General features: G+C 47.7%; 9 protein-coding genes across 9 annotated transcripts; all 9 read left to right on the top strand.

The window, feature by feature from the left end:
* Positions 1 to 755: 755 nt before the first annotated feature.
* ZCF11 (Zcf11p) lies at positions 756 to 2,363 on the top strand (the record flags this gene model as incomplete). Its single annotated transcript, XM_020209884.1, has 1 exon — positions 756 to 2,363. A coding segment is annotated over one exon (1,608 nt), but the record flags the coding sequence as incomplete, so codon positions are not given.
* A 739-nt stretch (positions 2,364 to 3,102) lies between these two features.
* Positions 3,103 to 4,611, top strand: HGT18 (Hgt18p; the record flags this gene model as incomplete). The annotated part of the gene is made up of 1 exon (XM_020209968.1): positions 3,103 to 4,611. One exon carries the CDS (start codon positions 3,103 to 3,105, stop codon positions 4,609 to 4,611), a length of 1,509 nt encoding a protein of 502 aa, XP_020064541.1.
* Positions 4,612 to 5,361: 750 nt separating this feature from the next.
* Positions 5,362 to 6,537, top strand: RPL28 (60S ribosomal protein uL15). The gene is made up of 2 exons (XM_020207528.1): positions 5,362 to 5,636; positions 5,758 to 6,537. Exons 1-2 carry the CDS (start codon positions 5,588 to 5,590, stop codon positions 6,156 to 6,158), a joined length of 450 nt encoding a protein of 149 aa, XP_020064540.1. The 5' UTR covers positions 5,362 to 5,587; the 3' UTR covers positions 6,159 to 6,537.
* Positions 6,538 to 7,146: 609 nt separating this feature from the next.
* Positions 7,147 to 7,842, top strand: CANTADRAFT_52065 (5'-deoxynucleotidase; the record flags this gene model as incomplete). Its single annotated transcript, XM_020210031.1, has 1 exon — positions 7,147 to 7,842. One exon carries the CDS (start codon positions 7,147 to 7,149, stop codon positions 7,840 to 7,842), a length of 696 nt encoding a protein of 231 aa, XP_020064539.1.
* A 496-nt stretch (positions 7,843 to 8,338) lies between these two features.
* On the top strand, positions 8,339 to 8,895 carry ERV1 (flavin-linked sulfhydryl oxidase; the record flags this gene model as incomplete). Its single annotated transcript, XM_020209949.1, has 2 exons — positions 8,339 to 8,415; positions 8,460 to 8,895. 2 exons carry the CDS (start codon positions 8,339 to 8,341, stop codon positions 8,893 to 8,895), a joined length of 513 nt encoding a protein of 170 aa, XP_020064538.1.
* Positions 8,896 to 8,995: 100 nt separating this feature from the next.
* CANTADRAFT_51951 (uncharacterized protein) lies at positions 8,996 to 9,499 on the top strand (the record flags this gene model as incomplete). Its single annotated transcript, XM_020210017.1, has 1 exon — positions 8,996 to 9,499. One exon carries the CDS (start codon positions 8,996 to 8,998, stop codon positions 9,497 to 9,499), a length of 504 nt encoding a protein of 167 aa, XP_020064537.1.
* A 1,037-nt stretch (positions 9,500 to 10,536) lies between these two features.
* On the top strand, positions 10,537 to 11,463 carry RIB1 (GTP cyclohydrolase II; the record flags this gene model as incomplete). The annotated part of the gene is made up of 1 exon (XM_020211703.1): positions 10,537 to 11,463. The coding sequence occupies one exon, from the start codon at positions 10,537 to 10,539 to the stop codon at positions 11,461 to 11,463; it is 927 nt and encodes a 308-aa protein (XP_020064536.1).
* A 1,123-nt stretch (positions 11,464 to 12,586) lies between these two features.
* Positions 12,587 to 15,250, top strand: ASG1 (Asg1p; the record flags this gene model as incomplete). Its single annotated transcript, XM_020209880.1, has 2 exons — positions 12,587 to 12,879; positions 12,928 to 15,250. 2 exons carry the CDS (start codon positions 12,587 to 12,589, stop codon positions 15,248 to 15,250), a joined length of 2,616 nt encoding a protein of 871 aa, XP_020064535.1.
* A 414-nt stretch (positions 15,251 to 15,664) lies between these two features.
* On the top strand, positions 15,665 to 16,492 carry CANTADRAFT_22155 (exosome non-catalytic core subunit; the record flags this gene model as incomplete). Its single annotated transcript, XM_020206791.1, has 1 exon — positions 15,665 to 16,492. The coding sequence occupies one exon, from the start codon at positions 15,665 to 15,667 to the stop codon at positions 16,490 to 16,492; it is 828 nt and encodes a 275-aa protein (XP_020064534.1).
* Positions 16,493 to 16,701: the final 209 nt, after the last annotated feature.

The raw sequence follows: 16,701 nt of genomic DNA, 5'->3' as shown, positions 1-16,701 counted from the left end.
TAATAAATTCTTCCTGGATTCCCCTGATTGTGGCGCATTGCAACAACTGAAATAGCCGTTTCCACGTCGTTAATCCATCGCAGTGCTGCTGCCAAAAGCACAGCGGTCGATTTAGCCCTTGCAGTTCGATTTAGTTTACTTGCCTATTTTTTCAAATTAGTCAAAATTCCTGGACTATCACACTTATCAGTTGACGAGACTACCATAATCACATGCTTCAAGAACACCCCTGGATAGCCATTCATGCTCTCGCCACGGAACCTTGTGGCCGAGCCAGCACCCTTCTACTGGTACGAAAAATTCCCCAGGCCAACCCCAAGCCTCGAGATCCACCATTCTCGCACCTGCCATAGTAATCAGCACACCCATTCTTTCCTCAAATTACCCACCTATACTCTACAATTATCACCACCCTCCATCGCCAATTTCATACCATCTTTTCCACTCTCGTCCCATCCTTTTCTCTCCTCCGGATCTCCCTTCTCGCCCTGATCTTCCTTATTTACTCACCCTCCAATCTCCGGTGATTCGCAGCCCGTTTTCGCCCCACCGGTCGCCTCCACCTGCGTCCTGCGCACCATCAAAAACTCGGACTTGAGTAGCCATTCTTCCGGGGTAAGCCACTGGCACACTAAATGAACTGAAATGAGCGTCCTAGACTTCGATACCCAGTCTGGGGAGCCCCAGAAACCAGTACGTCCAATTTGGGCGAGATTCGCCCAGAGGTTGCGGCAGTAGCCGTCCCTTCACCAAAACCAGCCTTACTAACACAACAGAAGAGAAAGAAGACAAACAGAGCATGCAACCACTGCCACCGGGCCCATATGACATGCGACACCAACAGACCCTGCAAGCGGTGCATCCAGCGAGGGTTGGATGCCACATGTGAAGATGCACCCCGCAAGAGAAAGAAGTACCTAGCAGACGTGCCCAACTCCATCCTCAGCCTGGCCAGCATGGAAATGGCACCACAACAACCCAATCCGGCCCAGAAAGGCATGAACGAGCTCCAGTTTCCGTCCGATAGCTCGTTTGGTGGGTTCAACCCCGTAAAGTCGGAATCCATGTCCATGCCAATGCACCCCAACCAGCGGCCCAACGCCCAGCTCCCCCAGTTGCCTCCCCAGTTGTCGCAATTGCCTCCTCCACAGGGCCTCCCGCTCCCCCAAATTCCCCAGTACAACCAATCGCCCAATCCGTCTAATGATCCCCTACATCGTCACCTCAAGCGTGCTCCTCGAAGGACAAACTTCCTTTCCTCTGCTGCCGATATGGAGTACTCCACGCTCTCGAGCATACTACAGGATAGTGTGGGCCACCCAGGCCACTCGACTTCCAATGAAGGCACTCCCAACTCCTTTAACATCTCCCCAGCATTATCACCCAGCACCATGAGCAATTCCATATCAGGCAACGCCCGAAACCCTCCCTCCGACCTTCATTTCCATCATAAGTCGCAAATATCGCCGTACTTCTCGGGCTCGTCCCAGACATCCTCCCCAAGGGATCCCGCAGGCAGATCCAGGAGCAATACTTCCATATACGATAATCCACGGTACCCCAAGTGCGACGAGTCGATCAACCAATACTTCCTCGGGCCTACGGAGACGGATAATGTGCTGATGTTTCCCGACGTCATCACTGCCATCGACTCCATCAAGCATAACGATCCTGCGGTGTACAACGAGCGTAACTCAAAGCTGACCCTCTCGTTCACCATTGGCATTGTTCCTGATGACAGTCACTACACCAAGTTGGGAGATGCCCAGGACAACGAAGGGTTCTTCAAGGAACCTGAGGAAATCTACGCCAAGGTCACCAAACCGTTCTCGTACACTCCAGGGTACCATTCTTTGATTGCATACCTCAAAAAGCGGTTTCCCAAGCCAATGTTAGTGCAAATGGCCAAGTCCATGGCTGCATACAGACCCTCATTCATTGCATGTACCAACTCGCTCAAAGAGGGCGACTTGATCTTCATGGAGCAGTGCTTTCAACGGACGTTGTTGACTTATGATAACTTTGTGAGAGTCAGTGGTACTCCCACCATAGTTTGGAGACGTACGGGGGAGATTGCCTACGTGGGCAACGAATTCTGCATTCTCACGGGTTGGTCCAAGAACGAGTTGGTGGGCCAGAAGAAATTCATCGTGGAGTTGCTAGACGACAAGTCAGTAGTGGAGTACTTCCAGTTATTTTCGAGAATTGCATTTGGGGACTTTTTGGGTGCTACCATGACAGAATGTACGTTGTTGACCCCCAAGAGTGACGTTAAAATCAGAACAGGATGTATGTGGACGCTAAAGAGAGATGTGTTTGGAATTCCCATGATGATTATTGGTAACTTTCTCCCTATTGTATAAATTAATAGACTTACGCCTGGCATGCCTAGCAATACATTTTAATACGGTAATTGGATTGTAAACTGAAAATTACGGATATTAGGGAGAGTATATTTTGGAAATAAAAGTTTATGAGCCGAAAGTGCTCTGGAACTGTAAGCTCATCCAAATGATTAATTTATCCCATCTTAATTCTAAGTTTCAAAAAGTACAAAAAGCAATATTAAGTATAACATTGAATTTTCAGGACTGGTCAAGCATTAATCCAAGTGTGCAACCCCGTCGAGATCCCTCAGCTAGAACATCCAGACAGCGTTGGCAAATAATAAAGACGAACAGGCAAACTCAGTCATTTCCAAAATCCTAGGAGACCAAAACATCCTTACTACAGCTGGACCTGTGTATTCTAAATATAATAATCGAACTAGAGACTATCTTACAGAAAATAATTATCCGTCCAGAAGCATCGGGAATAACTTGCTTTAATAATTGGTTTAGTCAACAGGAAAGCATTGAAAATTCTTCCACGCAATGGAACCAGATTCTCAAGAAACTAACTGTCTCCTCACTGACGTTTTGTGACCTTGTAGCCCCTTTTCAGGCTCACTCCGGCCATCCCCCACCCATCGGTGCTAATCCTTATTACATAATATCTATACGCACAGATTACGGGGCAGCCAACCGCTACACCCGTACCACTCCATTTACTCTCCTACCAACATCTTACACTACCAATTGCCATCTCACACCTTCACATCTCATGACATCCACCATCCTTGGCTTCCAGCCACGAGAGGGTCTCACCACCAATCTCATTACCGCAGTTGCACTCATCTGCTTGGGGTCGCTCCAGTTTGGCTACCATATGGCTGAATTGAACGCTCCTGAGTCTATCATCTCGTGTCGTGAGTCCAAGCCAGGCCACATCAGCTACGATGACTCATGGTTTGGACGCCATGGGTTCGAAAAGTGTATTCCCTTGACCACCGAGCAATTGGGCTTGGTTACGTCCATTTTCAGTATTGGTGGATTGATTGGATCGTTCTACGTGGGCTCAATTGCTGACAGAATCGGTAGAAAGAAGACGAGTTTGTTGCACAACGCGTTGTACTTCATTGGCTCCGGGATCAATGGGTTGAATAATGGCCACTACACCTTTTTGTTGGGGAGATTCATCGCGGGTTTGGGTGCTGGGTCTGCCATTGTGCTTACGTCGTTGATGATCAACGAGATCTCTCCACCCCAACTCAAGGGCTTGTTGGGCTCAATGAACCAGGTCTCCATCAATGTGGGGATCTTGGTCACCCAGCTACTCTCGTTGATATGGACTAACGACAACAGCTGGAGACTCTTATTATTAACTGCCTCTGCCATTGGGTTCGTCAACTTTGTTTTGATCTTCTTATTTGTGGAGGAGTCTCCGTTCTGGCTCGCCAATAACGGATATCGTACCAAAGCCATTGAAGTGTTGTACCATCTTAGAGGTGGTGACTACAATAGTGCCAAAAATGAAGTGCTTAGCTGGACTAAGCATGGCCAACTCGCAGACTCTGGGCCAGGATTGAGCGACCACGGAAGTTTATTGGAAGATGAAAGTGAAGATGAACCCAGGCCTCAACAGGCAGCAACTTCGGTGAACTTGGAAACATACTTGAAGTCCTCGGAATACAACAAATCAAAATTGGTAGCTACTGGTATTTTGGTGTTCCAACAGTTTGATGGTATCAATTCCATCATTTTCTACGGAGTTTCAGTTTTGGTTTCCATCTTCCCAAATTCCGCCATTATCATCAACTGTTTGATTTCAACCGTGAACTTGGTGGTCACCTTTGCTTCCGCTACACTTGTCGATCGTTTGGGCCGTAAGCCCTTGCTTTTAACTTCAGTGACCTTCCTTGGTATCCTGACAGCATTGATGGGATTTGGAATCATTCTTACTAGCTCTATTCTCTCGATCGTTGGGACTTTCACATACATAACCTTCTTTGCTATTGGATTGGGTCCCATCCCATTCTTGTTGGTAGGTGAAGTGACTCAACCCAAGGCAAAGGCACTGGCACAAAGTTGGGGTACCACAATGAATTGGTTAGCTACATTCATTGTGGGTTATAGTTTCCCTATCTTGAAGAACTCCTGGATCGGAGGAGGTGTATACTTCATCTTCACTTTTATGTGTGCCTTGAGTTATTGGTTCATCAGCAGCCAGATTCCTGAAACTAAGGGCCGTGACACTTACGAGGAAGTTTGGGGATTGCCCAGAATCGAGTAAGTGGTAGTCAGCTGGGTTCCAATTGAGTTTCTGGCAGTGATAGCATAAAATAAAGACATAGTCGACCAATTGTAATAAACAGGGTCATCTTGCACCAAAAGCAATATTCCAGCTTGACTATTGTTTTCAACCGCAAGTAGATGAATCAATAAATAATTGGATGGGCTGATCTTTGACAGCTAAGCTCGTGTAACTAGGATTCTGAGTGCTGTCTAGATCTCAGGTGAACCGTTGCAATGGTGTCCCATACTCTACCAGTACCCTTCTGTATGCTCTTGGCCAGTCTCTCTACACGATGGTCATGGCGCATGTCTACTGGATGGCATACGAACTACGCTGCAACCTTCCACTGGCCACTTCTTGGTGTGCTTGCTGAGATCTCCGATTTGCAGCCACCAATATGGTCCAGTGTCGTACAATTGCTGCTTCAGCGCATTCCAAGTAAACCTTTGATTGACGACCCTCGTCACCACGCCCCCTCCTACATCACTGAGTGTCAGGCAGTCCAAATTCTGGCTGGATGATCTACTCCAAAGAATCGCTCTGCGCGATTCACTATGCTGATTGCAGCCAGTTGATGACAATATCTATAGATCTCTAGATTACAGACTAAATAAACAAGTATACTAACTCCACCACGTGGATAAATACCTACCTAATCCACGTTCCCACCACTGGCCTCACGCTGCCAACGACCGCCCCCGTCGCTGGTGACAATACCACCAGTGTATAGCACAGGACCATTTGGTCACATGATAACAGTCCTCTCTAGGGCCCGAGCCCTCGCACTCTACTCTGCAGGACGCACCCTCACCCACCAGTCCTGCACGACTCCCTCCGCACCCCGGTCCTCACTGTTACCGCATTGGGACGCCTGCACCAGTGTGAGCAGGTCCTATCCAGTCTGAAAAATCTTCACCTCAAAAGTCTTCCTTTTTTTTTAAAGGTTGTTTGATAACTAGTCTTAACATTAGCAATGCCAACCAGATTAACTAAGACCAGAAAGCACAGAGGACACGTTTCCGGTATGTACTACACCCCATCATTCATATCATAATCGGAGGAGCACAGAGCCCAGCATCAACCGCAAAGGCCTAGTCGACCAATGTGAATCTCATCGTCCGTGGACAATACTAACAAACACAGCCGGTAAGGGTAGAATCGGTAAGCACAGAAAGCATCCCGGTGGTCGTGGTATGGCTGGTGGTCAACATCATCACAGAACCAACTTGGACAAGTACCATCCAGGTTACTTCGGTAAGGTTGGTATGAGACACTTCCACGTCCAAAGAAACCACTCCTGGAGACCAGAAATCAACTTGGAAAAGTTGTGGACCTTGGTCGACTCCGACAAGAAGGACGAATACTTGAAGAACGCCTCCAAGTCCGCTGCCCCAGTCATTGACACCTTGGCCCACGGTTTCGGTAAGGTCTTAGGTAAGGGTAGATTACCAGAAGTTCCAGTCATTGTCAAGGCCAGATTTGTCTCCAAGTTGGCTGAAGAAAAGATCAGAGCTGTTGGTGGTGTTGTTGAATTAGTTGCTTAAACGTGTAGTTTTCGGATCTACATTAATACATATAAATAACTGTATAACCATGCTGGCTAGCAGCGACTGTAGCAAGTGGGAGGAGTCAAGGGGAATTCATCGAGTCACACGAACTTCGGAAAGTAACTCTGACTTCGTGTGGTCAGATTCTGTGACACCGGGCCAGGTGTTCTGAAAGAGGTGAATGTGAGCCATACACCGAGCAATGGGTCCGCTGAGGCACCATCGGTGGATGTCACAATTGAAACGATCCTTCTGTTCCAGTGGGAGAATGAAATTCATACAATCCTTCTATGAATACCAGTGCAAAATTGGAATTCAAACAATCATTTACGGTTAATACCGGTGGCTTTGAACAATTCAACGATGACTCTACGGTAAATACCAGAATACCAGTGGTATGTTGGCAACCAATCATTCTATTAATACCAGTGGGTAATAGACTTCATACAATCCTTCAATCCTTCTGTTCCAGTGGAAATTGAAATTCACCACTTCGCTCTTGCTACTAGTAAACCGCAAGTGCCGCAAACACCTGTGTGTTGATTGAACCAAGACCAGTTTAATTCCATTCCTGCTCTCCCTGGTTTGAGGTTCATGAAGTGTGTTTGGCAATAGTTACACGAAGAAAAGACAGTATCGCGACGTAGTGTCATTATACCCATGCCAATGAGATTGCAACCAATATTCGTAAAATCATTGAACAAAGATTAGGAATACACAAAACATAACCGTCACCAGTCTCCTCTCCCACCACATGGAATTGCACTACAAGTTGATCCATTCTGTGTTCATGGTGTGCTGTTTTCTGTCGCAGTTTCTGTCGCAGTTTCTGTCGCATTTCTGTCGCGCTTCTGTCACATCCGGATTTGACATCTCCATCATCGCCATCGCTATCGGCGCATTTGTTTACATGTACACACTTTTGAGGTCGAGTCGATTACGAATACCCCCACCTCCGAGGCCCTTCCGTTACCGCAGCTTCACCATGACCGCCCCCCGGTATAACCTCGCTCCAGACACCACCGAAAACGTGTGGAAGCCCGAAACCGCCGTGCCAGAACACATCAAAAAGTTGCTTGTTCCAAAGGGACCTAACCACGAGATCAACTACATTTTGGCGTTCTTCCAGATCGTCAGACTCCTCAAGACCCAAAAGAGAACAGGATGGATTGATCGTGGTATCCCTACCGACAAGGTTGAGAGCATCGGTGACCACATGTACAGAATGTCGATCATCTCCATGGCCATTCCTAACAACGACATCAACATCGACCAGTGTGCCAAGATCGCATTGGTGCACGATATCGCTGAGTCGTTGGTCGGAGACATCACTCCGTTTGGCGGGGTGTCCAAGAAGGAAAAGCACCGTAGGGAACTTGAGTCCATCGAATTTTTAGCATCCATCATTAGGCCCTACAACAAGAAGTTCTCCCACGAAATCATGGAGTTATGGTTGGATTATGAGGAAATCAGAACCGTGGAGGCCAGATATGTCAAGGACGTCGACAAGTTCGAGTTGATCCAACAAGCATGGGAGTACGAGCAGGAGTACGGTGTCAAGTACGACTTGTCCGAGTTCTACGCCAGCAGATCGGCCGTTGTCTCGAAAGAAATCGGCGACTTGTGCGACGAAGTCATCAGACAGAGAGAGGAGTTTGTCAAGCAGCTCCGTCAAGATTAACTGGTGGCGGTGAAAATTTAAGCAACGCCCCAGGGCCATTTCCACCATGAGGTGCGTATTCCGTTCCTAAGTACAGCATTCATAGCACAGTCTATTAATTTGTATAGTATACCCCATAATCCATAGAAACATATCCCGGCTAACTGCTTCAGCCCAGTCCAGGAGTGATAGATATCTAATGTATTTTGCTTTTGCACCGCTGTAATTGAAGAATCGTATTGATATCAGTTTGTATGGGGAAGTGCAACTTTTTAATTTTTTGACATATTTTGTTGAAATGTATTTTTCCAGAACAGCTTCTAAGCAACAAACTTCACGTTGGGAATGGAGTTGCTAATCGTATCCGACCAAGAACACGACAAGCCACCCCAGCTTCAGTGAAGGCCAACCCGTCACCTTTGATTCAGAACCCAATTCAATAAACACGTGACTGCACCAATAGATCATTCGCAGCTGTTGAGGTCACTGCTTACTAACCTCTAGATACCACCACCACATGTCCACTGAAAAAGCTAGCGAGCCAAAGGTTGGGGTCTCGGGACGTAAGATCGTCTATGACAAGGACGGAAAACCGTAAGTTTTCTAGCAAGCGTTCTCCACTCAGTACTAACATCCAGGTGCCGTACATGTAACTCATTGACCGATTTCCAGTTTGCAACAACAGGCATAAAACCAGCCAAGGCTGCTGCCAAGAAGCCCGTCAAGGACGCCTATAAGGACATTCCTCCGGACGTGGAGGTCATTGGCAAGTCGTCGTGGACTTTGTTGCATTCCATCGCTGCTACGTACCCAGAAACTCCTGACAATAAACAACAGCTGGACTTGAAGCAATTCTTGAAGCTCTTTGGAAACTTCTACCCTTGTTGGTACTGTGGAGATGACTTCAAGGAGTACTTGGGCAAGAACGAGCCCAAGGTGGACACCCAGGATGCCTTTGGAAGGTGGTTGTGTGACGCCCACAACGAAGTCAATGTGAAGTTGGGCAAGCCCAAGTTCGACTGCAACTTGTGGAAGCAAAGGTGGAAGGACGGGTGGGAGGAAAAGTCACTGTAAATAGCATAGATATTAGACATATACCTGCCCTAGTGGAGCCGTAGGCACGTGACCCGACCTATAGATTGCTGGTGGAAGTTTCATGTTTGGGCCACCAGACATGTTTACCACCAGAGCCGCTATCCTCACAAGAAGCGTACAGCCTAGCACGCGCCTTGGATTCACCAGAACCTTCTTCAATGGCTGGTTCAAGGCATGGCAGACCCAAAAGGTGATCTACCCTCCCAAGCCCCAGGATTTCACCACCAACAACCGGATTTTTGAGGCCTATGTGCAACACGCCAACGAGCTCCACGACTACTTGCTTTTCAAGGAACCGTTACTCTTGAACTTCACTTATGCTGACCCCAAGTCCAACAAGGTGACGCAGGCACTCTTTGATGTGTTGAGCAACAGAGACAAGTATCCCACTGAGACTGCCGTGAACTTGGTCAACATCATGGCTGACACCGAGGGTGGCAGAGAGTTGATGCTCGACTATGGCGTGGGAAAGATTCCTTCGGTGGTCTTGTTGAGGAAGCAGATCCCTGTGGACCGGTTGGTTGTTGATGTGGACCGGTTCAGCGAGCAGGATGTCATTGAGTGGTTGCGGAGCATCCGCTAGGCAAGGCAAGAACAGGAGTAGCAAAACTACCTAATCTGAGTAGCATAACTACCTAATCTGATTAACGTAACTACCTGGTCTGATTGGCATAACTACCTAGTCTAATTAGCATAATTAGCAATAAAAATCTAACACGAGGAACAATCTTAGATTAGCAGTAGTCTTTCGCTTTAGCAACAAACATTAGCTTCCTTGGAAGAGCAAATTAGTGCCATTTGGAACCTCCAGGCATGTTCTGTCCTCTGTAGACGCTTTGAAAAGCTCGCTCGGCAGTTTAGCAGCCAAATCTCAGCGCAGACAACTTATTCATTATGAAGGCCAGGCCCTGCCAACTTGCCCATAACGACTGGTATGGTCAAAAAGTACCACCCCAGTCTCTGGGGGTGCTCGTGCTGGTCTTGTTAGCTTTGATATATCCTCCAACTCTGGGTATTTTCAGAGGATAGCCCGAGAGGCCGACCATTCAAAGCCCGCATACACGGCTGGGAACTTACACGTTTACAGTCTGATGGAATTGGTACACGAATAAGAGATGCATCAGAATCAGGATATTCTTGCCAGCAGGAAGGACTGACTGGGATATTCGTTGGCAGCTACAGTCGATGACGCCACACCCAAGTCCTATGACAGGCACATCGACCCTAACCATCTCTAGGCCCAGAGTTGAAACATCCCTACCACCACCTACCACCACCTACCACAAACCACACGGGCTACTCCCGCCAGCTCCCGCCACCAACTCCCACCATTGCTGACGGCGTCATAATTATCAAAGTCTTACACACCAGACACCTAATTTATAAGCGCTGACTAAAATCAAAAATTCAGCTGACTCAGTCCCACCGAGCTCGCCAGATTAGTTGGAGGTACGAACCCCGATCCCCGGATAAGAACATCTACTTTATAAGCCAGAGGCATTCCTTTCTAGCGATAGCCACCACAACCTTTCATCTACAGCATAACTTCCGGTTCCCACCAACTTCATTCGCATCATCATCATGAGTGACATAAAACAGCCTCACCCAATAGACCTCAATATGCCCATGATCTCGCCGGTCTTGACCCCTTCACACCTCGGCGACAGACCCAGTCCCCCCCCAGAGATCTCTGCAGAAGCCAGAAAACAGCTTCCGCTTCCTGACCAGTTGCCCTTGGTCAACTGTCTAGCCAGAGCAAGAATCCCCACCACTCAGGGTCCTGAAATCTTTTTGCACTTGTACGAAAACAACATCGACAAGAAGGAGCACTTGGCCATAGTGTTTGGTGAGGACGTGAGGTCCAAATCGTTGTTTCGCCGCCGTGCTGGTGAAAGCCAGCAGGACCGCATGACCCGAGGTGCATACATCGGAAAGCTCTTTCCAGGGCGTACGGAAGCAGACAAGGATACCAAGCTCGGCAAGGAGCTCCGTTTTGACTCGAACGGAGAGCTCGTAAGAGACGCAGACACCACATATCAGGAATCCACCTTGGTGAGAATACATTCGGAGTGCTACACTGGTGAGACCGCATGGTCGGCCAGGTGTGACTGTGGGGAACAGTTCGACGAGGCCGGAAGAATAATGGGAGCCCTGGGCCATGGATGTATTGTGTACTTACGTCAAGAAGGCAGAGGCATTGGGTTGGGAGAAAAGCTCAAGGCCTACAACCTCCAAGACTTGGGGGCCGACACCGTGCAGGCGAACCTCTTGTTGCGCCATCCTGCCGACGGCAGAAACTTCTCGTTGGCCACCGCAATTTTGGTGGATTTGGGGTTGACTGAGATCAAGCTCCTCACCAACAATCCTGACAAGATCGTGGCGGTGGAAGGCAAGAACAGAGAGGTCACTGTGTTGGAGAGAGTGCCCATGGTGCCTTTGGCGTGGGCCTCAGGCAAGGGGATAAACTCCAAGGAGATCGACGGGTATTTGTCTACCAAGATCGAGAGAATGGGCCATTTGTTGGAAAAGCCGATAAAAATCAACTAAATGGAATGGCCTGGAGGTCGTAATACTAAGAGCGGGGCCCGATGGAGCTACTCACCAGCGGACCCGAGGAAAGACACTAACTAGGGGACCTGAGGAAGCCCTCAAAATTAACTAGAATTATGGGCCACCGGCCATAGCTAGAAATGGAGTATGGGATATTTGAACGTGTAGAAATTAGAATTGGAAAAGAGTGTAGAGAGGAGAATGAACAGAGAAGGACGAGTGCACAAAAGAATAAGGGAGACAGTGGAGTAGGCGAGGACCAGTATACCAGATTTTCCCAGAAAGATGAGTACATGAGATTCAGTAGCCGATGAGATATGGCAGAATTGGACCAATCCCCATAATCTATGCCAGGATTTCTTACCAATACAACCCAATCTACTCATGATTGCAATTATTAAACCCCGTTTTTTACCCCAGGATAGCAATATATAGACCCAATATACCAGTATTAAAAATGTGATCTCCGATATAGGCCATATGTAACCGCATTGGCTATGTAAACTCCTCCAATATACCAGAATTGTAATAATTTCCCAATAAATGCCAGAATTGTACCAGTAAAATCCAACCTACCCATAATTGCGATGAAAACACATTAATATACCCAGCGTTGCCATAAAAGTCCAATGTCCCAGAGATGAACAAGTACAATCGCCAATCTACCGTTTGATATTCGCCGACCTAAGCCAAGTTGATCCCCATGATTTACGCGGTGCGAGGGCCGGGCTCGCACTGGTCTGGCTACAGTACGAGCGTCACTACGCGCAGCGACTCACTGAGTGTCCAGTACGGTACAGGACCAGCGGAAGTACAGACCAGCTGAAGTCCACACCACAGTCTGTATCACAGCCACTACCAGCCCCCACCACCAGCACCCCCAAGACTCCACTGCTGCACAATATCCACTAGCACCACCACCAGTACCACCAGGATTCCACTACCATTACCACCAGCACCTCCCCCTAACCACCCCCCGCATCGCACAATCACCCTAGCACTCTTGTCCTGCGAAAATTCAACATTCATACCCCAGATCTCCCCCACCACCGTCACCATGTCCAAGAGAGACGCCCCAGACGACGACACGCCTCCCCCCACCCACGACGCCATGGGCCTCATGTCACGCTCCAACAGCACCAGCGTGCCCATGAACCCCTCTTCCTCCTACAACTCCTCGTCCGAGAAGCGAAAGCGTGTGGCAAGAGCTTGTGACAATTGCCGGCAAAAAAAGGTCAAATGTGACGGCAAACAGCCGTGCATCCACTGCACGGTGTACTCGTACAAGTGTACGTACGACCAGCCCAACATCCGCAACAAAAAGGTCTCTGGTTTTCCTGTACCTGCCCAGTCGTCCCCCATGGTCCAGGTGGCAGCGGCAGCAGCAGGATCGTCGGGTTTCGTGGGCAACCGGTTGGTGCCTCCCGACTTCCTCACCTCCGAGACGCTGCCGTCGCCCAGCATGGCCAAAAACCTCATCCAGTGCCAGAACTTGTTGAACATCTTGCTCCCCAAACTCAACTTGAACTGTTTGGACGAGAACAACCCGCTCAATTTGGACTTCGACAAGCTCCAGAAGGCAGTGGCCTACGTGGAGTCTAAGAACCAAGGCGCTGTTAACCTCGCAGAGGTCTGTGACCTCTACGACAGTGACAGCCCCGTAAGCCCCCCCCTCTACAAGTCGCCCCACGCTCCGTTGACCTACTTTGAAGACTCGCCCAACCGCGAGTTTAAGTTGATCATCCCCTCCAAGGAAATCGCTTTGAAGCTCATCTACGTCACCTGGTACAAGGCATGCGTGTTGTTCCGGTTCTACCATAGACCATCGCTTCTCGAGGAGGTCGACTTGCTCTACTCGTTGGAGCCGTCGGCCTACGGCGATAGGCAACAGAAGTTCTTGCCGTTCTTGTACTCGTTGCTTGCATGCGGCTCGTTGTTCTCCAAGTCCAGCGACTCCGACTCCGACATCAACGATAACTTGGAGGACGACGGGTTCAAGTACTTCTTGGAGGCCCGGAAATTGATCGACATAAGCAACGTCAGCGATATCCACTCCATCCAGACCATTGTCATGATGATCATGTATCTCCAGTGCTCTGCAAGATTGTCCACCTGTTACTCGTACATCGGTATTGCGTTGAGATCGGCGTTGAAGGAGGGCCTCCACAGAAACTTGACGATTTTCCAGAACTCAAAGAGGAAATTGGACCCTATAGAAGTTGACACGAGGAAACGGCTCTTCTACACAATCTACAAGATGGACATCTACATCAACTCGTTGTTGGGACTCCCCAGATCCATCCAAGATGACGAGTTCGACCAGGAATTGCCCGAGGAACTTGACGACGAGAATATCACCCGTGATTCGTACTTGTATGACAAACAGCAGGGGGCCTTGTCCTCCTCGGGGTGCGCCAACCACCATACAAAATTGATGTTCATCTTATCACACATCGTCAAGAAATTGTATCCAATCAAGGTGGGTAAGAGTGCTACGAATGTCACTCCAGATCACATTCATAGTAAGGTCACTGAACTCGAAATAGAGTTGAAGCAATGGTTACAGAACCTCCCTAAAGAATTGAAACCAACAGACCCCAACGACCCCAATAGCTCCAAGGACATTCCCGAGAAGTTCGTTATGGCGAACTACTATCTCCATTTGTCATTTTTGAACTGTCAGATCATGTTGTATCGTCCATTTATACATTTCATCAGCAATGGATCAACGAGCTATCAGAACTCCGATCCTAGGTCCTTAATCAGAGGTCGGAACTGCATCAAGGTTGCAAGAATGGTTGTGAAATTGTCCAACAAGATGATTGATCAAAACTTGTTGGTGGGAACCTACTGGTTCTCAATGTACACAATTTTCTTCTCTATTGCATGTTTGGTATACTATTACCATTTCGCCAACTATGGAGATTTCGGAAATGGCGCCAAAGCTGGCTTGAATACAAATGAGTCGGGGATGAATTACGCGGGGGTCTTGTTTGATGATGACCTTAATATTGATATGATCAAGAAAGACATCGAAATAGGAAAGAAAGTCTTGGATTGCTTGAAAAACAACTCCAATGCTTCCTTGAGAATCTACAACATTTTGAATGCTCTCTTTGAGCAGTTGAACAGAAGAACCGCCAATTCCTCAAGATTGCGGAATATGAATCAGCAGAATGCTGACACAGACATTAAACCTAACTACCAAAGTGAGAATGTACAGGCAACATTTCAGAACTTTAATACTATTAATGAATATCAATCCGACTTGAAATATCCCAACGAAGAGACTAAGCCCGTGGAGATCTACCAGTTTGAGTCACCCATAGAAGGTAGAATATCGGACAATGGGATCGATATCGGAGGTGAGCATTCGTCGAATCCCCGTGCAGGCAAGAGGTCAGTGACAGAAGTGTCATTGGAGCCTTTCGATATCAAAGCGACGCCTGTTGCTGAGCAATTGTCAGTCAAATCAAGTGTTTCGCAGGAGTCCGAACAAGTGGACTACCTTCCCGGGGTGTTTGACAAGTTGGATGCCCAGATTTTTGGAAGGATTCTTCCTCCCTATATGTTGGAGAAGAATGCCAAGAGCTCTACGGTGTCACTTCTGGGGTTCTTCAATGAAGATCAGGAGTTGAAACAGATGGATCAAACGGTGACCCACCCCAACATCCAGGTGGACCCAATGAACTTGAATAACTTGTCGAACTTGGACATTTCGATCTTGGAAGACAACACTGATATGAACTATTTGGATCCCTTCAATCCAATCAACGGCAGTTAGCCTTCTGTCCCGTTTATTATGTACTATACGAATGCATCCACTATGTGAGTAAAGTAGTGAGCCCTCAGTAGGAGAGTTTGCGAGAGAAGGCAGCGAAAAAAACCACTTAGCGAGACTTGTAGCGGAGAATTGCCATGAGAATAGTGCGGTTCGTGGTAACTGCGATAAGGGATGGTGGCCTCTAAACGTAAAAACAACTGTTCAAGGGAGACTAAAAGTATGCTGAGCATCTGTTAGTGACTAATGCATTATTTTGGCTCTTTAGAACTCAGTCCTAGGCGAGTTTTTGTAGGCTAGTTCTTCCTTCTTAGATTTGCTCTCTATGCCCTCGCTAGCCCCAGAAGCTCTGCAGGAACGAAAAATCTGGCCCAGCTCATCACCAACTACAACTAACCATCTACACCTACACCCATCATGAGTGAAAGAAGAAGACTCCTCGGCCCTGCTAACACCTTCATCCCCAACATAGGTATAACAAGTACCACGGAGGAAGCTGTCAAGACCAGGAAAAGAGACGAAATCAGAAAGTTCTTCTTGAAGACAGGACTCATCGAGAATGCCAATGGATCTGCATACTTGGAAGCTGACGGCACTATTGTACAGGTACTGGTCTTCGGACCCAGGCCGATTCGGGGGTCGTTCATAGAAAGAGCCTCCTTCTCGGTGGAGTGCAAGTTCCTCCCACATATTGCCCAACCCAACGAAGGCATATTCAACACCGGCTCCAACAATAACAACGGCAACTACAGAACAGGATTGACCAACATCGAGCAAAAGATTTCGTCCTATATCGAGACATCGTTGCTTCCTTCCATCATTTTGGAAAAATATCCCAAATCCACAATCGATGTGTTTATCACCGTCATCTCATCCGACAGTATCGAGGACCATGGCGGCAAGACCACCAACTCAGGATTGCTCAACCTTGTGAATTGGGTGTTAAACTGTTCTTCCGTTGCTTTGGCCGACTCGGGAATAGAATTAAAAGACATAGTAAGCAGTGGTGTGGTGAGGCTTGATAAAGAAGGCATAGTATTGGATCCCCAAGAGACTGGGGGGGAAGGAATTGATGGTTTGGTCAGTTTCATGAACTTAAGAAATGATGAAATCGTGGGTTTCTGGATGGAAGGTGATGAGGACTTAGAAGAGAAGGACGTGGAGAGAATCATTGATGGATGCAATACTATGTCAAAGAAGATAAGGGCCAATATCAACTCGTACTTGTTGGAACAGGCTAGTTAGCGCTCCCAAATGACATTGAATTAAGACAAACTCAGCATACTAGGCATATGAATAGACTGCCAGTCCAGCTCTCACCACAATAAGTGAATACAAGTCATAGACTTCTACAACATCCATTCAGACTGGTCTAATCTTCACTAATGTATTTATAAGACTATAGTGCCGAATATACAACTGAAAATCAACTGGCTATTGAAATTCCACTCTAA

The sequence above is a fragment of the Suhomyces tanzawaensis genome, assembly GCF_001661415.1.
Source record: "Suhomyces tanzawaensis NRRL Y-17324 unplaced genomic scaffold CANTAscaffold_4, whole genome shotgun sequence".
Lineage (NCBI taxonomy): Eukaryota > Fungi > Ascomycota > Pichiomycetes > Serinales > Debaryomycetaceae > Suhomyces > Suhomyces tanzawaensis.
Note: the sequence above shows the minus strand (reverse complement) of the source record. Positions and strands in the feature narration are given on the sequence as shown.